We start from the raw sequence: 20,899 nt of genomic DNA, 5'->3' as shown, positions 1-20,899 counted from the left end.
TTCAAACCCTAATTTTAATTAGAATTACGTGTATAATATCCGTATCTCCTTTTCTCAATAGGAATTGACTTTGAGAAGGTATTTGCCTAACAGGAAATTTTTAAAAAATGTGAATAGCATTTAAAGTTAAGTTAGTTGTGTTCCCGGGTACTTCCGACGGAGACTATAACACCTCTGATTTAGCTACGCCTAGGGTGGGGTTGAGCTCTTTTGCATGACCCTGTGACCACATTTGCCTTCCTCTTCTTACCTGAAATTCCCAGTGCGTTAACCAAGCCTAGGTGACATCAGAACCATGTAAAGTTTTCTAATAAGAAGACTTTTTTTGTTTCTTCTTGCAAGCCAGGAAAGAGTTCTGACCACCTTCACCCCTACACATCTCCACACCTACTCAGTTCCTTTGTGTCCTTTTTGCTTTTCTCTGAGGAAAGTTTCTATTAAAATGCAGGAGCTTCTTTTAGGAGGTCCCACTCATTCACACTGTCACGGAGCTGCTGCTTTAAAAGTTTCATAGCAACCCGTAAGTTGTGTTTTTTTCCACACAATAACAATAACGAAGTGTCAAAAATCTCAAGCTGCTGTTATCAGAGGCAGAGTCTAAACCCCATTTCTCAGCCTGTTTTCTATTCCTTACTCCCGAGTTGTCAGATGCTGTGACATGGCTCCATCACACCACGACTAGCAGTCCCAACAAACAGAAAATGATTTCCAACTGGCAAACACGCTGTTTACTTTCCAGAAAAATTGCACTTTCCCATCTGACAGCTGATCAAGGGATCTCCTGCTGCTGTCAGCATGAAGAAGTGTTTAAACACAGGGATGGAAGTTTAAACATTTTCTCATTATCACAGAATAAAAAAAATTAAAAAATAATAAAAAATAAAGGCATTGAGTCTCTCCGACCACCTGCTGTGCCAGTAATGAAGGGATGTCACATGACCAGCCGGCGAGGACTTTTATCTCTGCCCCAATATCATTACTGAAGTGACACCTGTCACATGACCCGCATCGGGGCTTTCATCTGGGCTCCCCAAATGCAGTTCTGGCTTGTGAGGGGGATTTTCCTGGCATTTCCCTCCCCCACACACACTTTAAAGAGCATTGCCCACTTGCACCGTTACAGACAGGGGTTTGCTAGTTTTAAAGCCCTTGGATCTTTTCTTGGGCATATATAATTTAGCCAACAAAGTTGCTCCAAGCTGAAACAAAACAGAATCCTGGCCTGGGAAAGAAGTTATTTAATTTACTTCCAGATGTTTTTAAAGCAAATATTTAAGTCTGATGTTAAATTCTCTTTACATAAAGGAGGATGTTAAAGGATTTCTCAAAAACCTCAGATTTGTTTTTGGTTTTTTATTAGGTGGTGAGAAGAAACAGTTTGATGACCCTTAAGCACAATGATCTCCATTTACATGCACTTCATAAACTCTCACCTGCTTTACCAAAGCATCCTGCCCCTGCCAAAAGAAAGTATTTTCTGGGGGAAAAAAAGGAAAGGCCAGTCCTGCACCTCTCTGCCAACGTCTGGGACTTTTTGTGAGGCGTTCAACATTTGGATTTGAGATGGGCCCACATAAATTACAGCAGTACTGAGCACTTACTTGCCAAAACTAATTCAGTTATTATCTCAAAACAATATCAGACATTCAAATGTGACAGGGGATGATTACCCCACAGGAACTAGATGTGAGCAGGCTGGAGATAAGAGAATATGAACTTTATGGATTTTTCCACCTCCTCCTTTCCTACTCTACACTCATCCATGAATAAAGTCTGGTACTTTTCTCCCTGCATAATCTGATTCAGCTCACTCAAGCAATGAAAAACTAACTCAGCAAAAGAGTTCAGAGTTTTCCATCTGTTTAGTGAATTAAATCAGTTCTCCAGGGGCTTACAAAGCCAGAGAGAAAAAGAGAAAGACTATAAAGCTTGAACAGGGAGAGACATGGGGGAAGCAGAACTGCCTTTTTGGGTGGCACTAACTTGGTGCATGAATTCAGACATGTTTCTTGTTACCTACTCTTTCTGACTCGTTGTAACACTACATCCATTTTCCCCAAAGCTGTTGCCCCAGAGATTGTATGAGATCAGTAGTCCTGATGTAAATTGAGTGGAGGAGAGGAGTAGTTCAGAGTCAGTTTCTCTCTGATCTGGCATGTTTTAGGCATTGGGCCTACAATATTGAGTTAATGAACAGAAGACTGCTGAGTTGCAGCATATCCAGAGACTTCCTGCCCCTCTAGATACAGAAGTAAAAGGTATTATTTGACTCTTTGGCAATTTAGCATATGGCTAAATTTAGCAATGGCGTGGCCATTATGGGGTGGCAGCTATGTAAAACAGCAAAGCCATTCTGTCCCACTGCTCCAGGGCAGAAGAAATTTACAATTGATGCTCTGGAGAGACCATGAAGAAAACTGACTCAGTTCTCATCATTAGATCCCTCACTGCCCATGCATAACAAATCCTTTCACTTAATGTATCTTGAGCACTTAGCTGCTTTCAATCAGGAGGAGACATCCAGCCACAACCATCCCACTGCTGGCCCTGGAGATCCTGCTTCTTCACCGCTCTTAGTCCAGACATCTCCAAGAATGCAAAAGGAATGCAAAACAACCCCTGTCCCAACTTGGTCATCATGTACAGCTGCGCTGTTCGGTATTGCAAAGGGAGGTCAGGTCACTGAGAGTGGATGATATTTGGGAGATCCAAGTCCATGCAATCTAGAGGTGGAAAGATTTTTGGGACATAGCTTGCCTTTTCATAAAGGCCGAGAATTTTAAGGAACATAACCTAAGGAAAATCTTGTCCTCTTAATTGAGCAGTGCCTGCAGATAGTCTTTGTTCCCTTTAATGTAGCTAATCTATGCATTCCTGAAATTATGTCTGTAGCAAGGGCAAAGGGGAACATAAACAGTTGTGCTGCTTCCTGCCCAGATCTGCAGTGTGTGTTTGGTAAACGATGGACTGGAGTGGGGCTGGACATGCAGCTCTCTTACACTAAAAGCTCAACTTTCAGCTGTTTTATGGCTGCCACCCATAGCTCCTTGACTGCTTTTGTTCCAGTCCCTCAATGCTCTGCATAATTCTTGCTCAGAGAAGTTCTCCCAGTCATGCCCGTGACACTACTCAGATAAGTAAGAATATTCAAGAAGGTTTGTATGTCTGCACCTCAGTGATTTATCTTTGTCTTTTCTTTCCAGATGTGCTGTAAGGTTACACCAAGGCTACTGGTTGCTATGTCCCAGAGCTAAGAAAAAGTATCCAAGATAACTGAAACCAAGCAGACTAGTAGTTGAACACAGTAAATTACTTGCTTTCCCAATTCTTCCAGGAAGAATTCTATAAGAAATTTCACAGTAACTGCAGTTGGGAAAGAGGTCTCTGATTTCCCTATGTATCCCCATCAGCACTCACCTCAGATTAGCCTTCCTTCTCCTAGTCTGTCAGCAGCCTTGAGATCAAGGGGATTAAAACACTGTGGAAACTCATTAATGAGCCAGGACTCTCTGCAACAGCTGGACCAAAAATGGACTCCATTTGGCTGCATCTTAATTCTCTGCCATCTCCCCTCTGCTCACCAACACCTGCACACATTTGGGATGCTGTATAAGACCCCTGAATTCAGCTCTAAGCAACCAGTCTGCAATGCATATGTCTAATGCTCTGCTGGTGTGGAACCAGTACGCTGGTAATCCTGTTAGTAATGGCAGAAGCTCCCTCCAGGAAATTATAACAAATAGTCTTAAACAATTCCTTTTGTTGACAACTCTATCCAAGAAACCATCTTCCCTGGAGGCTTCACTCAACTTTTGACTAATCCCCTCCTTCCCTCAGGAGCTCTTTTGTTGAAGGAGATTGTAGGCATACCCCAGGAATGACAGGTCTCTGTAAGCCTTGGATGAGCCTCTGCATTCTTTCAATTGTCAGTCCCCATCTGTCCTGTTTGTACATCGATCTTCTGGTCCAGGGAACTCCCTATTAAGTGACACATGGCTGAGTATATTCTGCAAGTCCAGTGTCCAGACTGTGCTGTTACATCTTCGTTGCCAAGTCAATCCTTCTGACATTGCTTTCTGAAAAACAAAAGGCGGGACATCTGCACAATTTCATTCTCTTCTACGGGAAGGTGACTTTTAAAAACACACACCCCATCCCTCAAACTGTGTTCTTGTTTTATAATCTCAAAGATTTTTCTTCATTTTGTCAACATAAGGAGTTATTTCAAAGGTCCTTGGTGTAAGGGAGGGTACAATCTGCCCCTATGGCAGAGGAACTCTATTAGGTTAAAAATCCATGGCCTAAGTCCTGAATCAAAAGGAAAAGTAAATCCCAATTACAAATATTCTGCAGGGCTAGTGCCGTCAGTCACTCTGCTTGTTAAAAGTTGGTTTAAAACAGGGTCTTCTCTTTCTGTAGATTCAACTACTCTTAGCTGGTACAGTGTCACATACATGTAGAAGGCACAGCATTAGTTATCTGAATATTTCTTTTGAGAGGCAGAATGAGAACAGTAGCAGATTCCAATGACCCATATGTTCCTCCTCAGCAGGTAGAGGGAAAGTGGTGGGTGGAATAGGATAGAAAATGGGTGGAGTGCTGGCATGGAGTATGTATCACCCTGGGATAGACGACTGACAGTATCTCATCTTTTCCTGAAACCAGAAGGAGAACAAGGACGAGTCTGTGATGATGTTTTGTCCCTTGCTGTTTTGCTCAGGGCCCATGGATTCAAGATGGAGCCTGGTATGTTTAGTTTTATGGTTTTGTCTATTTTTGGAACTTAACTCAGGTTGGCAAATAAAGGAAAGCTGGCCAGTTTCATTATGTTCCCAGAAAATTCCATTCTCTCATGTGCCAGCATGAGGCTGTTGTGCTTTAGATGCCTATCTACTTCTCATTAGATTTGCAAAAGCATACAGAACCCCCTGCTTTCCATTGGTAGCCTATTAAAATGACAAAAAAATTACTGTTTCATTTATAACCTTGCTTGCATGTCTGAATCCAGACACCTTTTTTAAAAAGAGAATCAATAATATGAACACCATCACATATAGAGTGTTTTCCTGCAATGAACTGCAGATGAAAACTTGAGTTGACATTTAACCTTGTTTAGTATGCTTTGTAAGCAGCTAAAAAAAAGGGGGACACAATCATTTTGAGGCCAGGTTAATATATAAAAAAAGGTTAAAAGTTTCTCCTACTAGGTACAAGTTTTCACTATTTTAAATTATATGTTTGTGAAATGCTCTCTAAATCATTTAAAATGGGGCAAATCCAAGTTCATTGAACACTGATGCATGAGTGCCCTCCTCAAGTGAGTTGTCCCAGAAGCCTTAGTGGAACTGACAGCCAGCTTTTCTGGCAGGATTAGTTCCTCTCTGATCACAGAGAGGGAACAGTCATCCTGTCTGCACTCAGCTGAGCAGGTGAGCAGGGAAGGCATTCAGGCTGCTTCCAAAACCCAATCTGGTCACAGCACTGGCAATGTCAGGTCTTTCTTAAAAGGATTCCAGGCTGGCCTCTCTGCCTGCTGTTGTCTACATGATGAGAGCAGAAGGGGTAGAGAGGCTGTGAGACCAGGCACTGAGTGCTGGGACCTGATCCTATAGCAGATACCTGCCATCTACATGCATTTGGAGGCACAGATGGGTGGCTGAGGTGTGTCCTGCTATCCTAAGGTTACCTCTTAGCTTGGCAGACAATAAGACAGTCAAACTAATTTGGCCTCAGAATCAGTTCCCAGGTCTGCCCTGCAGACCCAGCAGTGACACTGACAGAACACATGCTGCTAACAAATGCACAAAGTAAACAAAGAGACAGGATATAATAGAAGGATCTTTTCTGGTAATTTCTTTCAATAACAGTGATTTTAAGTAAGCTTTTGGTCTTCTGTAACAAAAAGATAAAAAATATTGATGCTGAAGCATCGTTTTGAAGCATGACAATAAAGTAATGATTAATTAAAACCAAGGATATTACAAGATAAGGAGATTTTGCCTAGCTCTGCTCAGGTTCCAATGTGTGTGAAATCAAAACAAGTAAGCTATTAAATGTGAACTCAGTAGGCAAGGACAAAGGAGAACAAAGCAATCTGGTCAGTTTAAGCAATGGGGAAATGAAGCAATACTTTGGCTGGGGAGGCATCGGAGGAAAGGGCACTGGTCTGAGACTTGGCAATATGACAAAACAAATCCAAACCTCCCATGATACCACTGAACAATGTTCATTGGGGGCCACTGGCTTGCTGATCTCTTCTCTCTAAATGTGAGATTTCCCACTTTGTTCTCACCCTGGAATGTGGTGATCCAGCCCCAAGTATCAGATCTATTTTCCCACCTTCAATACATGAAGGAATTAATGTGCTAAGGGTGATGGCAGCAGCTTTGACAATGGCAACTGTATGCTTACCCAAGGATTATTCCATCATCCGTGGTTTCTACCAAAACTTGCTTGAACCTCTTGAGACACGGCCTTTTCCGTAAGAAGCAAACAGGTCACAGATTTCAGGTTGCAGTTTCACCCCTGGAACTGTGAGCACTGATTGTCCTGTGGAAAAATCAGGTTAAAGAGAAAGCTGCAAAGGGGTCCTTTTCCTTCATTGTTCTTTTTTCTTAATGTGACATTAGCCACAATATAAACTAATTCAGGACCCTACTTCTCACAGCTGCATTCCTTCTGATTGTTTTTGGAAAATTATTTCTTTAATCTAGACACTCTTCTCTAGAAATCTCATCTGCAGTTTCTTTTTTCTCTTTTTTTTTCTTTTTCTTTTTCTTTTTCTTTTTCTTGAAGCAACCAGCAAAATACTGTTTGGTAGAACAGTGGTAGGAATGCAACCCGCTAATCAAAAGGATTCAAATGGATCCGTGCACTGCCAAGCTCTCTCCTTCCCACCCAGCAGAGGGGGAAAAAAAGAAAAAGAAAAAAGAGATAGAGCGAAGGCACGGAGCTTCTCTCCTTCAGCAATCTCACAAATGCAAAACCTTCCACTCCAGTGACTCCTCATTAACTTACCAAATCTGACAGTCTAATTATCGTAGCTGCTTCACGCTTAGAATAAATAAATACCAAAGTGGGTGTTTAAAGAAATTGAGCAGTGAAATTCAGTCATCTAGACAGTCAATAGAGAGTTTATTTAAAATTTTTATATTCTTATGTATTTATATCATTTTAGGAAAGATAATGAGATAGTTGTCTTTCAGGCTAATTGAGTTCCTATGCTCATGGTTGCTTGCTGTCACAATATCAAACTTAGCTTTAACTTTTGTGCCTTAGAAACCTGATCACTACCTCCCCATTTACTCTTTTCTGCTGATAACTGGATGAAGTCAGAAGTGCACCTGAGGATGGGAAACGACTATGTGAGACTTCCAGTCTGGATGTCTTTCACAGCAAACAAGACAACGAAATCTTTTCAGATTTGTATTTAAGAGTGTTAAAGGGAAAATGGAAGTTAAAGAAACCTCAGCTATAACTTGCAATTAGACAAAATACAGAAAAACATCTTCTAACCTCTGATGCAATAGTGTCTGCCTCCACAAACGGTATTAACAGCACTCCCCCCAAGAGTGGTTTGTCTCCCTGAACAATAAGACCTTTATAGAGATTCTCTGGCCTGAGATCAATGGGAGTCAGAGCATTTGATCCATGTCTGTAGGACTTTGTTTCCACAAGTCATGTGGGCCAAACTTTGCGCCAGTTGCTTTTGCAAGAGCAGGAGCTGGGGAGTGAGCAAAGGAAATTTTCCTTCTTTTCCCATCTTCCCTTTTGCCCTGTGCTCCTAAACAGTGCCCAGCGCAATGCCTGCTCCAGGACAGCATGTGGGGAAGAGCTGAAATAGGGCAACATGTCTGGAGTCCTGTGCACTTGGCAAGCATCTGCTGTGATGTTGCAACAGCTCTTTCCTAGGGTGGCGGCTTAATGACAGAATACAAAACTTTAATGTCCTCTCAGTATGAAAGCAAGCAGATCTTTCACCACTGTGGGGATCACACCAGGTGAAGTGAGAGGTGATTTTCCTGAGTTAAGGGAAGATTTGTTTTATCACCTCACAGATGAGAATGCTTCTGGCTTAGAAGGGGCAGCTGATTTCCTGCTCATCACCAGCTTTTGGTTTATTCCTGTATTAAGACACATTATAAACCAGATTCATACACCTGAGGAACTTTCTAGGTGTCTGTATCTGACTTGCAGTGAAGGATATCTATTTGCTGTGTACACAGGTCACAAAGCAGAGTGGTTAAAAAAAATCAAGTGACTGTATAAATCTTTTAGCTATATAGGAGAACCTAGGAAAACTAGCCAAGCCAAACTAGGGGGCATGAAAGCCAGCTCTTCTTTATATGTCCCCTGCCATAACATTTACCAGTGCTGGCTAATCCCAACAGTAATGGGATTTTTGGTAGGTAATGGCTTGCAGCCTTAACCTCCTCATTGCCCACACTTGCTTACTTGCTTTGTTTTAGTTTAGATGCAACAGACATTAAAATGACTGTCAACATCAGGCCCCCCTCTTCCTCCTTGTCTCTGAAAGGCTGAATAGTGGACTGTTTCAGTAGAAATGGTACAGTGTCTTCATCACCTGGTGCACTGTTTTTATGTTGCTGGGGAAGATAACAATTAGAGACCAATTGTATCCCAAAAGATCAAGTACCTCCTAGTCAAAGCCAGGATCACATCCATGCAATACACAATCCTCTTCATGGAGCATGTACTGGAATTTACTAACTGCTGTGCTGAGGGTACGTCCAGGGTTGAACATTTCCTACACCGAGAGAAAAGTCTCTACTGAGACTGGACATTGGTCCAGTGGGGAAAGGATCTGAGCTGCCAGCTGAGGCCTCCCTGGCCCCTGTGCCTGTGTGGTTTGGCCAGAGCTCTTCTTGCTGTTGTTTTCTTGGGAGTGCATTGTTGATAACCCCAAATCTCTGTGCTTACCAACCCTGCTTGCAAGCCTGCTCTAAAGCATTGGAGGGCAAAAGAGAGGGGAAATAAACCAAATCTATAACTAAGAATAATAAGCTGCAACTGTTACTGTGTCTGACCTGTCTGACAACAGAGTGAGATATCTCCTCAGAAGCCCTTTGCACTTCAGGACTGACACTGAGTTGAGAGCACAGCTCATGCTTTCTTCATTGAAGGATCTCTTCTTTCTTCCTGGAGGGATTAATTGGACAGAAAACATTCTGCTTTAGCAGGTGGCAAAGGGTTAGACTGAAGTTTTATCAGAGCTGCTGCAGTGCGGGGCTGCACTGCACAAAGATAATTGTCTCAGGATTGGCTCCGGCCAGAAAAAGGACAGCAAATGCTCCGGTTTTACAAATGGTCATCGCTGCCGCCCCTTAGGCTACTAGCCACACTGAGGGGAAGCTGATCAGACCCCTGCACCTCTCTCTGTTTTTATATCCTGAGGTGCTGGTGGCACATGTAGGATTAAGGCCACCAAGATGATGAGCCAGGTTTGAACCCAAGCCTCAGTAATCCCCTCCTAGAGCCAGAGGCACAGGAGTGAGCAGCTCTAGCCAAGGCCTATCTGTGGGCCAGCCCCATTCAAAGGACAGAGTGTCTTCTTCCTCCCTTACAGTGGAGGCTAATCCTTTTTCTAGCAGTTTGCACTCAGGTGAGCATAGCCACAGCAACCTGTTCCACTCTCTAGGAGCTGGCCTCCAGGAAGTAAAGAGCCCTGTGCTCCCTCTCCCCCTTCCCAGGGGCAGCAGCCGGCCTCTAATCATTAACATTCCCCCTAGTTATCAGCAGCATGCCATTTGGAGGAGTACTTAACTTAGAAACAGTGATTTCTCCAATTATTTTTCCCAGGAACTGACCTTTGAAAAACATTCCCTGTTTTTCAAGCTTCCAGCTTGTCACAACAACTTATAAAAAGGACAGTTATGGATACAATTATTTCATAAAAACAGAATAATTTCTTATGAGAACCTTTTATTTTTTCAACTGTTGTTTCCCTCTTACTCTCTCACACACCTTGGGATCAACCCCCTCTTCTTTCACCTTTCATCTCCAGATCATTCTTTGCCCTTCTGCTTTAACTTTCCCCTTCAGAGGATGGTAACTAATAGCCAGCATCCTCCAGAACAAAGTGGGAGCAGAATATATTTAAAATCTGCACTGTTATCATAGCAACAAGAATTTTAAAATGATACAGTTAAATTCCAAAATGCCAAAGTGACACAAGAGAGCAAATGTCTTAAACAATTATGGCAATAGGAATGGCTACATGGGGAATTATTCAGAATTGTCTAAAATTTACAGGCTTAATGAGTCACTCATGAATATGGTCTTGCATGATCATACTGTACTTGTTTAAACCCTGAGCACTTTGATTCTGTTCTCAACACATTGGTTGCTATGATAACGCCATGCAATTTCCTGTCCACAAGGTACTTCTTGCTGCAATATGGGGGAAAATAAATATGGGATGGTGCCTAAACCCAGGTGAAATGAATCTGTCCCCTCGCTGGCAGCATATCGGAGAGATTGACACATTATGCCAATCTGTTTTCTCATTCCTTCTATTTCTCCTCACTCTCTCCCTTTCTCTCACACTGTCTGTCTCTGTACCTGTTTTTTTCCACTCTCTCTCTCTCCCTCTCTCTCTCAGCACTGACACTTTCATCTTCTCCCTTGGGGATTGGAGATGTCACTGCGGGAAGTGCTTGTCCGCCTCTCTGGCAGCAGCAGAGCCCTGTGGCTTTGACAAACCTCATTTAATTGGGAGGAAGCCAGGAGGGTTTGAAAGAACTGAAACATCCACGAAACTCCTTTTATCAGGCATAATTTAAACTCTGCATGGAAAAAACCCTATATGTATAAAGAAAAGTCAACTTCCCTCCTGCTGTGCATGCTCCCCTCCTCCCCCCCCGGCACAGGCAGGCTCCTGCGAGATTCCATCTTTTCATTTTTCTAAAAGTGTCAAAGTAGATTTGTGCTCTGTGGCTGGGTGAACAGAAAAGGAATGCAGATGTCTCTCACTCAAGCACATACACACACAGAGCACCTTCTGAAGGGCAGCAGTTTGGGGGATTGGGAGAGATGCTAGCTGGCTGCTCTTCCACTTGGGATGTGTCACAGGAGCCAGAAATTTGGTTTTCCAATAGCTTGACAACACAGTCCATGAAGGCTTTTTCTTAATTGTCCCTATCTTAAAAAACACCACTAAACTAACGAGTGTACAGGGTGCCCAGGAGGCAACAGGGAATGCAAGGTCCCTTTGGCCTGCAGCCCAATAGGAGGGAGTTTTTCCTACTGAGGAGCAGAACTGTGGCTTGAGAGACCCTGTGTTTATTGTCAGCTCAGGCCAGGAGAGGCACAACTGTGTGTGCAGCTGTGTGCTTAAAAGAAGGGAGCAAGGGAAGAAGAAAATAAAACAGGTAAAACTGAGGGAGAGCTGGTGTGACAGGGCACAAGGAACAGCTGTCTCAACATCAAAAGGGAGTGGGAGGAGCAGTCCAAGGGAATTGGGGCTAGCACACCATGCTGAGCAGATGGGAATTCAGGACATCAGGAGGGATCAGTGGATGAGTTATACTGGACACACAGTGTGAGCCGGGGAAATGTCCAGGCCCTTGGGTTACAGAATGGGGGAGAGATGACCTCTCAAAGCATACACACCTCTGCTTTGCAGATGGACTATGGTAGCAGCCCATCAAGTTCCCCTTCTAGTATTAACACAGTGGTCAAGTAGAAGAAAACAGAAAAACAAGTTGTCAAATTTGCCATGGGATGTAAACTTTGCAGCATATAGGAGTGGGGAGGAAGTGCAGGCAGAAAAGAGAGCCATCCAGGTGAATGGCAGTGACTTTCAAAATAGAAAGGAAACTCACAGTAAATAGCACATGCAGCAGCTCTTTCTTGGTGAGATGAAACTGAGAGCTAACTTACCAGCAGGAACCTGATAGAGCTGAGGAGGCAGAGGGCTGAAGAAGCCGTGAAGAAGCGCGTCTTGTGCAGAGATTCGGCCTCGAGGGAAGGCTGTGAGCATCCTGGAGGCCAAATTCTCTGCTGCTGGCACCCTGCTCATCCTAGGAAAACAGAAGAAAAAATTGCAAGGAGATGAGGATGAGCCAGAAAGATGGAACCAGAACATGACCCAGCCCTTCTCAGCTTGAGGTAAAGATAGTGGAGGGACACAGGGGAACTGGATAAACCCACCCCAGCTATATAGTTTTTTCAGGACGTTTGCTCTTCCATCTGAGTTTGACTATGTTGAGGTATATGCATCCAGGATTTCAGCTCAAACTCATGTTTACAGACAAATTTTGAAAACAAATTTCTGTTTTTTTAAAAAGAGGTGAAAGGGGAAATGATGCTGAGGAGACTATATTTTACATGTTGTAACTGTAATATCAGAGTTTGGTGGTACCACTTTACAGTGACAATCCAAATGTAGAAAATAATGTGACTGGCCCACTGAAAAGAATATACATCAAACCTAATAAGCCTAAAGAAAATACCATTTCCTCTTCTTCTACTCCAGTACCCGTAGTGCAGCTGGTTGTAAAATGTGTTGAGGATTCACAGAGAAGAATCTGTTTCTCAGGAGGAGTGCTTAAAATAAATGTAATACACATATGCTCCATACCCAGCAAATACCAATGCCAAGTGGCTGCTCTCTAGAAGAGCACACAGCTGGGGACAAGGAAGTAGAGCAGCAAAAACAAACCAACAAGGAAACAAATAAAAATAGTCATTTAGTTTTACAGCTTTTACTTTGTTTGTTTGTTCTGATCACATTTCAGCTTCAGAGCACGGCCTGTTGTGCTTCCTCCCTTGGCCCCCAGTGGTGCTTTCCCTCCAAGTGACATCAGGGGCTGGGATCCCCCTGCCCCTGCACTCCCCCCCCCCATACAGGACATTCAACATGCTTGACATTTTTGGACATTTTTGTTTTGAGGAGATAAAATGTAAAATATAAAAGAAGAGAAAAACACACCAAAACAGGAGGAGAGAAAGAGACCCTGAGAAACAAATTTCCAGAAGGTATCTGGCCTCACTGTGGTAGATAATTGCTGAATTTTCACCTCCAGCAAAACAGATTAAGCCCCTGCTTCTTTGGGGGCCAGGGGTGGGACTGGGAGCCAGAGCATGCAGTCTGAGGCCTCTTGCTAGAGCTGCATGACAGGCTGCCCCTGCCATGGCAGGGTCTTACTGGAGACCTTCTGCCCCCTCAGTTCCTGCTGCTGCAGGCTTCCACTCTGGGCAACAACACAGTTCAGTGCTTCCCACCACTGCTCAGGCTTTCTGGTGGTGGCCAAGCTCTCTGGAGAGCTCCCCTTTGATTTCTTAATTGTCCATGGAGAGTCATGGCTGAGTGGTCTGTATGAAGCAGATCTCTCCTTCCAAGCTGAGCATTCCAAGGCAGTTATTTGGTTGTGGCAGCGCCAGGACTTTAAGGCAAAGCTGGAACTGGCCCATGTGGAGCCCAGAGCACTGCCACGGAAGTGCTAGGCTTGGTATGACCTGTATTGGGGTCTGTCTAAGGATTATGGCCAAAAAGCAGAAGTGCAATATAGCACAGTTACAAGGAATATACTTACTTCTTTGTTCAGGCTGAGAGAGTATTTGTTCTGTTCCAGGACCTGCATTATAAGGGTTTGGGACATATTGAGCTTTCTGTGTTTCTCAAGCTGTGTGTGACAATGGCTGGCATTTCAGTAACCTGTGCTTTGCTGAAAACTTTAGCCTGTTTGTTCAGCTATATAGAACAGCATCTGGGAAATCCTGCTCTGAAGGGCAGCACACTTCCCTCCTAGCAGGGCCGGATACCAGGCAATCAGCTGAACAGATAATAAACAGCAATGAAAAATGTGGTTATGTCCTCAAAGGTTATTTGATTATTGACGTCTTAATGTATACAATCTTCAGGACAAATCCTGTCTTGTTTTTTCATACATATCTATAAAACCTGCTGTGTACCTCAGAATCAGTTAGGGGAATTTGATTTGAATGACTCCCTCAGCTAGGTTAGGAGACTTTGTCTGATTATAAATTTCTTTCAGTGATACATACATACATTCTGTTTATGTGTGTATGAGTGTAAATGTGCCTGAAAGAAGACTCCCTTCCCTTAACACACTAGGGAGTGATTCAGCAGTCCTGGTGTGTCTGGTCAAGCTGTGTGTGTAACCATGGCCTTCATTTCATAGCTTTGGCCACTAAGAATGTGATTTTTCCCCTCCTAACTAATCATAAGATTATTTCATTGTCTCATGAAAATGCTGTCCTAGCATGTCTTCCTTACCGCTGTTGAGCAACATTCCTGCAGTCTGTTTTCAAAAATGAAAATTGGGACAGTGCAAAGTCTGTCCTTAGTCTGGGCAAAAGAGCCTGGGAAAGTACAGCCTTCTCAATCGAACTGTGTCCCACAAAAAGGTGCACACAAAGTCATTGAATCACTGCTTATCTCAGAATAATCACTACTCCTCTGAGAATAATAAACCCACTATGTGTCTACCTTTGCTGCGATCTCTCAAAATCAGTTGCTTAACTGATGTTAGATCTGCTTGTTACTACAGAGCCACCCTGCTCTTCCTGAGCTTGCCAGAAGAGCTCATTTCAAGTTAAATGATTGCATAAAGAAACAAATAAACCCAGAGGCGATTTTGACATTGCTGTTATAGGTAGCTTACCTGTCACAGATGACTCGAAGTCTCTGAGGTCTCCTGGAAGCAACCAGTTCTAGAAAGTGCAATATGCAATCACAAGATTAAATGAAAATCAAGCCAAAACCCATTCTTTGAGTCCCTACAAAAAAAAATGTGCTCAGAATTTCAAAGGTCCATATAGAACCTATCATCTTATTATTTATAAATATACATTATTCCTATAGGACTTGAGTACCTGCATTGATCTTAATAAAGCTGTTTGAGTTCTGTAACCCTTTCCTTTCATATATCTGTGAGTATAGGCCTTGGACCTCCTCCTGTTTCGGTGTGAGCCTTAGCTTTGACATCAATAAAAGCAGTAGCAGTCCCTAAAGCCTTCACACAAAGGAAGCAAAAAGAAGTTTGCAGGCCTGAATCCCCAGCAATTGTCTTGGCTTTCCAAGGGGCTGCTGAGCTTCACATGTTGCCCCCATGGGTACATGGGGGTTTTCTACATGGATGCAGCAGTAAGATTGGGGACGGAAACAAGGCACTTTGATCCCACTCTCTTCTTGCCCACAGCTCTCACTAAGTTTGTTGTTTGTCCGGTTAACCATGCTCATGGGGGCTTTGTACTCAATGATTGTTGTGATCTCTGTCAGACTGGAACTTAGCAGAGTTTGCAGTTTTGTGAAGTCTGTGTTCTTGTTGATATTTTTCAAGGACATATTTCTAAACATTGTGGTAAATGTAAAGGAATACATTCCACAAATGTTTTATGGTAAAGCATTAATTTTCTCAGACTTAGATATGAATGAATGGCTTAAGCCTGGAAAATTTCCCCATAGCATTGTAGATCAACAGAGATATTTTCTTGCATCAGAAAGACTGCAATTTCTATCCACCTACATTTTCCTGAGCACTGTTTCTGACAGCAGAGAATGAACACTGGCACTCTAGTCATGGGAAAGAGAGCAGGAAGGGTGGTGTCGACCTCTCTTCCAGCTCAGCCTGGAGAAGCATTCCCCACAGCAGTGAGACCACCAGGAGGCAAGCACCACTGGTCTGCTGCCAGCAGACTCAGAGCTTGCTTGGGGTTAATGCTGCACCCTCCAAGAACATCTGCCCTCCCTGCCTGCCTGGAAGCACCAGGCACTTCACTCAGGGACAGGAGCTGCCTGCTCCAGTCAAAGTGGGAGCCCCCTCTCCCTTTGCCTGCACGGCCATTTCCAAAGTGCCAGACCCAGCGTCTGACTTGATGCACACACAACTTGAAAAAGTGCAAATGATTGAACTTCCAGCCCTTAACCTTTCCAACAGCAATCTTGCACTATTAAACCAGGCAAGCAGGCTGTTAAACCTGTCTATCACAGGCTAAGTAACAGTTCAGAATTGAATTGTTCTCCTACACCTAAGTAATAAGGTAATTTCTAGAGCAGTAAATAGAAATATACCTTGGGATGGGATTCATGGCTCTGGAATATCACTAATATATAGAAGTTATATATTAGCATCTTGAATACTCTCTTCCCAAATAAGTCACCAATTTTTTAACATTAATATTCTTTACTGAGTTTAACACAAAATTTTAAAAATGCATGTTCAGTTGGTAACAGCAGAGCAAAATGTTTCAATGATATCTTAGTGAAATGTCACTTTCTTTTTGCAGAGTGAATTTCCAGGATCAACATTCCAAAGAGGAAATAGGATTTTCTTTACATTAGAAATAGAAATATCAGCTTGCTTACTGGGAACTGGGAGGAATGCCTGAATTATAGTGTTTGCTGTCTTGAGCAAGCCTCTTGACTTAAATTTATCTTTTATGTAACCTGGAGATTAATAATTATCTGCAAGGGATAGTGTAAGAGTCAGTGAGCCAACTATTCCTGTCCCTGTCCAAACACATCTCTCAGTGAAGAATTCAGCTTGAGTGAGGACTGCCAAATTTGCCACTTTGAGTATACAGAGCTTTGCTTATAAATGGAAGATATGGGTAAGAAAACAGTGTGTCTCTGCTCAAAGATTTAATGCCGTTAACAAATGCACTTTAAATCTGTTCAGATTAATCTCCTGACTGACCCCATATAGACAAATCCTTAGAGAATGTCGAGGCCCCGTTGTGTTGAGCAGGATAAAAATGGAGGAGTAAATATTTTTCCTACTGTAAGATTAAGACCAATCTAAAATTGTAAAACACTGTAAACAGCTACTCCATAAAGGTAAGAGATAAAGAATATTTAGATCATTCCAAAAGTGGATGAACTACTGATTTAATCATCTAACAATGATGATCTAGACATAACATGATGTGATTGTGTAGGGCTGATTGGCTTTTTTAACAATATGAATAGATCTGAAAGGTAGCACTTAGGTTTGTTATTTTCTATCCTTATGCAAGGCAGAGTGTGCTAATGAGGAAATACCTTCCTATTTGAAAACCCAGGTGGAAGTGGCTAATGAACTGATAATGAGGCAAGCAAGCCAGAGGACAAAAGTTAAACTTTCCTAATTGATGAAGAGAGAGAAAGAGGATGCCAAGTGCTGCTGGATGAAGGCAGTGGGGTTGCAGGCTCACAGAGAAAATTTCTCTCATTAGTGAAATCTCTGTGGCTTCAGGACAGGAGCAGAGCTCTGTCTGTGTGGCAGGCTGGAAACTGCAGGCTGTGCCCATTGCCACACAGATGGGAAGTTTCCCTGCACCCTGGCTAGCATACATTGCACATTAGTTACAGTGCTGCTCTTCCCTTTGAGATCAAAGCCACATGCAGTTCGTTATGACAATAAAAATTTTATCGTTTTAGAATTCAGTTTTCTACCATCCCATGTGCAAGCATAAAAAGTGAGATTTAAAAAAAAAAAAAAAAAAAAAAAAAAAAAAAAAAAAAAAAAAAAAAAAAAAAAAAAAAAGCACTCGGAATGCAGACTTCCTCTGCCTTTTCACAAATGTAACGGGAAGTTCGCGTTCCAGCGCCTGCTGCTTGTTGCCTCCATCTGCTGGTGACATCTTGGAAACGCAACAGACAATGAAAATCCGTACCTGGGAGCACAAATTGACTCTGGAAAGCTTCTAAATCTCATTCAGCATACCAAAGCCTGCAGATACGTAAAAAACTAAGCTTCATTTGAAAGTCATTGCTGCATCTGAAAAGGCCTTGTGTGAAAGCTGCCTCTGCTCTGTGAGGTGATATGACCTGGCACAGGCAAGTTCATCATTCAGCCCGTGCAATAAATCAAGGAGTTAAGCTCACTCTCAGTTTGTCATGTTATAGGTAGATATGCACTGCTCCCCACTCTTTGGAATCCAAATGTCAGAAAAAAGGAAACAAAAACTAACTTGGTACATTGGGCCCTCCAGTATTCCCAGTTTGGCAAAAGCACTAGCTTAATGTCATGGGCTGTGATTCCTAATCCTTTCCTGCCCTTGACCCCTGCTGTCTAGATTCAAACTTGTAACCATTAATGGGGCTGGATCAAAACACTGGCCTTCTGGTGTCACCAGTGGTGTTTAGAGGGGATTTAAACTCACTGCTTTTCAGCGCAGTGAAATGAACACAGCAGTAGATTAATGCAAGGATTTGAGCTCACACAGCATGAGAGCTTTCAAAAATAGTGTTAACAGAGCTACAACTGCCTCTTTCAGGGGAAGCAAAATGAGGGAACAGAACAAATGAACAAACACAGGGCAAAGCCTTGTCACTATGGGTAGGGCTGGTAAGCCCGGGGAACCGGGGAGATGACTGGTGAGTGTGCTGAGATGTGGGGCAGGAGCTCTCCCAGTCCTTCATGTTTTCCAGGGAATGGCTCTCCAACCTGCTTGCAGGCCCTGTGACTGCACATAATTCCCAACCCCCAAGTGTCTCTCCTGCAAAGAGAAGGTGAGATCACAAGCTGCAGGGCTGGCCACAAAGAGGTTACTCACCCATCCTTCCCATTCACCTGGAATCAGTTTGAGACTTTGGCAAATTGTAGGGAATGGGCATGAGGCTGTTCTTGAACTTCTTTGTGCAAGACACCGGGGCATAGGGTAGTCAAAAACTCCTTTGCACATTTCACCCCTTGCCAGCTGCCCATAGAGGAGGCAGAGGAGCTGCTTTTCCTCCAGCTGCCCTGTGTGTGCCTGACTCACAGACCCCACAGCCCACGCTATATCCTTTTCAGGCTGCAGCAGGATGTGCTCAAGCCCACAGCAGCAACAGGAAAACACCTAAAGGTTTCCAGCTTTCATTTCAAAGATTCCTACTAACCCACCTGGCCCAGGAACTCTTCCAGTAACAATCTCAGTCTGGGGCTGAGCCTAGGCTGCTGAATCCAGTGGGAGTTTTGCCATCAACTTCAATGAGAATAGGATCACACCTCAGTGCTTTGTTTTGCCCGTGTTCGTTCCTTGCCGCGGGCAGGAACCTGTTTGTTTGTTTGCTGCCTGTGCTCAGTGTGAACATCAATAGGACTAGCTAAAAGAATTCAAACCATCAGATTTGGGGAAGAGCTCCAAAGTCTGTTTGCTTATCTGAACCAACCCAGGCACCCAGATTCACACAAATGGTCTGGTAATAACCCCAGGAGAGACGGTTTTCTCAGGCAGACTCCACAGATTGTACTGGGCTGAGCATGTCCTGGGGGGAAACAGCATTTGTGCTTCAGGGAACAGAGGGGAAGTGCCCAGAAGCATATAAATGGTATTTAGCTTTAAACAAAGACACTAATTTGTCTTCCTACCAGCAGTCCCATCAAAAAGTTAATTGATTTAGTTCAAGAGTAGGGCAAATAGTCCAACTTTAGACTAGCCTTCTGTCCAGACTGGTTTGTGTAATCCAGGTGTGAGCCAAGTGCTTGGTTCCTGTAGGTGGCTGGAAGAGCTCGCAGCCCCTTAGGCTCCCAAGAGGGGAAAGGGATATTGTCTCTCCAGCTATCACACCTATTGCCCCAAACACTGACACAGAACCCCTCTTCCATGTGTTTGCCAGCTCTGTGGGATGCTCCAACAGAACAGCATCCTCTGAGTCCTGCATTTCTGCCTGGTCCAGACACAAAAGGCACCAGCATCCCAGTATCACAGCACAGGTCAATTCTGCCCTTCTGGAGTCCATTAGGGAAACTTTCTATCAAGTCTGAAAGCAAGTCAGACTTGAAAACTGCTTATGATGACTTGACTTCACTGGGGCTATTGCCCTGCCTGTCCTCTCCTTCCCATCCCTGCCACTGGCACCCTCCACAGCAGCAGAGACAGCGCTGCTACTCAGACAAAACAGAGCTGAGGAAATCACTACTCAGAGAAGTTCTAGGCATTCACATTCTCTGTTGTCTGTGCAAGTTTCATTGCTAACATAGCCTTAATGGTAGGTTGTTCCTCTACACGGCACCAGGATACTTAACCATTATCACTCAGAGTTTGTATATTTGTATATTTAAGGCTTTGTATTAGCAGAGGACCGGCATAAAAAATTCTTTGTGATTAGTTCCTTTCACACATGAGGATTTCTGTATCTCCCAGACTACTCTTCTCAACTTGGAGACTACTCAGCCAGGCCTTCTACAACTTAAGAGAAGAAAATGCTTCCTCCAGCTGTCTGTTCTGTGCTAGCTTGCTATCCAAATTAAACTTGCTGTGGACAGCGACACATTCCCATTTCACGCTGGTTTGATTAATGTGTCTCAGCTAATTGTGTGAAAGATTCCAGTCCTTTCGACTGTGAGACCAGGTTATTGTTCAGCCAATCTCGGCTACCATGTGAAAATGGGGGCTGTTTAGTGTTCATGCACCAGAATCAAAGGAGGGGCATCTTGGACTGGGTCACAGAGCAACACCCACTTCTTTGAAAAGATGTTACTATGCTCTACTAAACCTGTAAACCTCTTGCTCAAAGCACGTCTTCTCCCTCCTCCTCTTCCCCCTGTTCTTTTTTTCCCCGTCCAGATAGACAGGCTCCCCCCACCACTCTCCTATGGTATAAGTGAGAGAGAATGGCTAGATTGTAGATGGGTGAATTTCACATTCTAGGGTTTTTAATATTTCACTTTTATATTTCTCTTACAGAATGATCCTGCTGAGAGGCTGAGAATCAGTGCTCATCATTTCCCCCTCACTGACACTTGAATATATTTTCCCGGGAGAAAACATTAAACAAAAAGAGAAAGAGAGAAAGGGAGGGAGAGAGAGAGAGAGAGGGGAAGAGGGAGAGTGACTGAGCTAGCTTTTCAAAGCATATTTCTCAACCTGCCCACATCAAAATAAGAGACAACTGGCCCTTTGAAGTTCAGGACACAGACTTCTCTACCAGCCCATGTGGAAATAAAAG

The 20,899-nt window shown here is 43.4% G+C and overlaps 2 protein-coding genes across 4 annotated transcripts in view; one reads left to right on the top strand and one right to left on the bottom strand.

Annotated features, from left to right (window-relative positions):
* ALS2 (alsin Rho guanine nucleotide exchange factor ALS2) overlaps nt 1–20,899 on the top strand; it is a 214,796-nt gene that overhangs the window by 134,772 nt on the left and 59,125 nt on the right. Inside the window, exons 1-2 of one of the 3 annotated variants that reach the window (XM_083864632.1) lie at nt 10,373–10,400; nt 11,908–12,129. The gene's annotated coding sequence lies outside the window, so the exon portion shown is untranslated. Of the gene's footprint in view, nt 1–4,665; nt 4,747–10,372; nt 10,401–11,907; nt 12,130–20,899 lie in introns of those variants that run through there. The other 2 variants (XM_083864631.1, XM_083864636.1) reach the window with 2 other exon arrangements.
* CDK15 (cyclin dependent kinase 15) overlaps nt 1,339–20,899 on the bottom strand; it is a gene marked incomplete at its 5' end in the record, with an annotated part of 39,571 nt that continues 20,010 nt past the window's right edge. Inside the window, 4 exon segments of the mRNA XM_083864637.1 lie at nt 1,339–4,076; nt 6,412–6,549; nt 11,902–12,041; nt 14,649–14,697. Of these exon segments, the coding sequence (XP_083720763.1) occupies nt 6,440–6,549; nt 11,902–12,041; nt 14,649–14,697 (299 nt within the window). The 3' untranslated portion in view covers nt 1,339–4,076; nt 6,412–6,439.

This window comes from Zosterops lateralis (genome assembly GCF_965231275.1).
Source record: "Zosterops lateralis genome assembly, chromosome: 7".
Classification (NCBI taxonomy): Eukaryota; Metazoa; Chordata; class Aves; order Passeriformes; family Zosteropidae; genus Zosterops; species Zosterops lateralis.
This window is presented reverse-complemented; position numbering and strand designations above follow the sequence as displayed.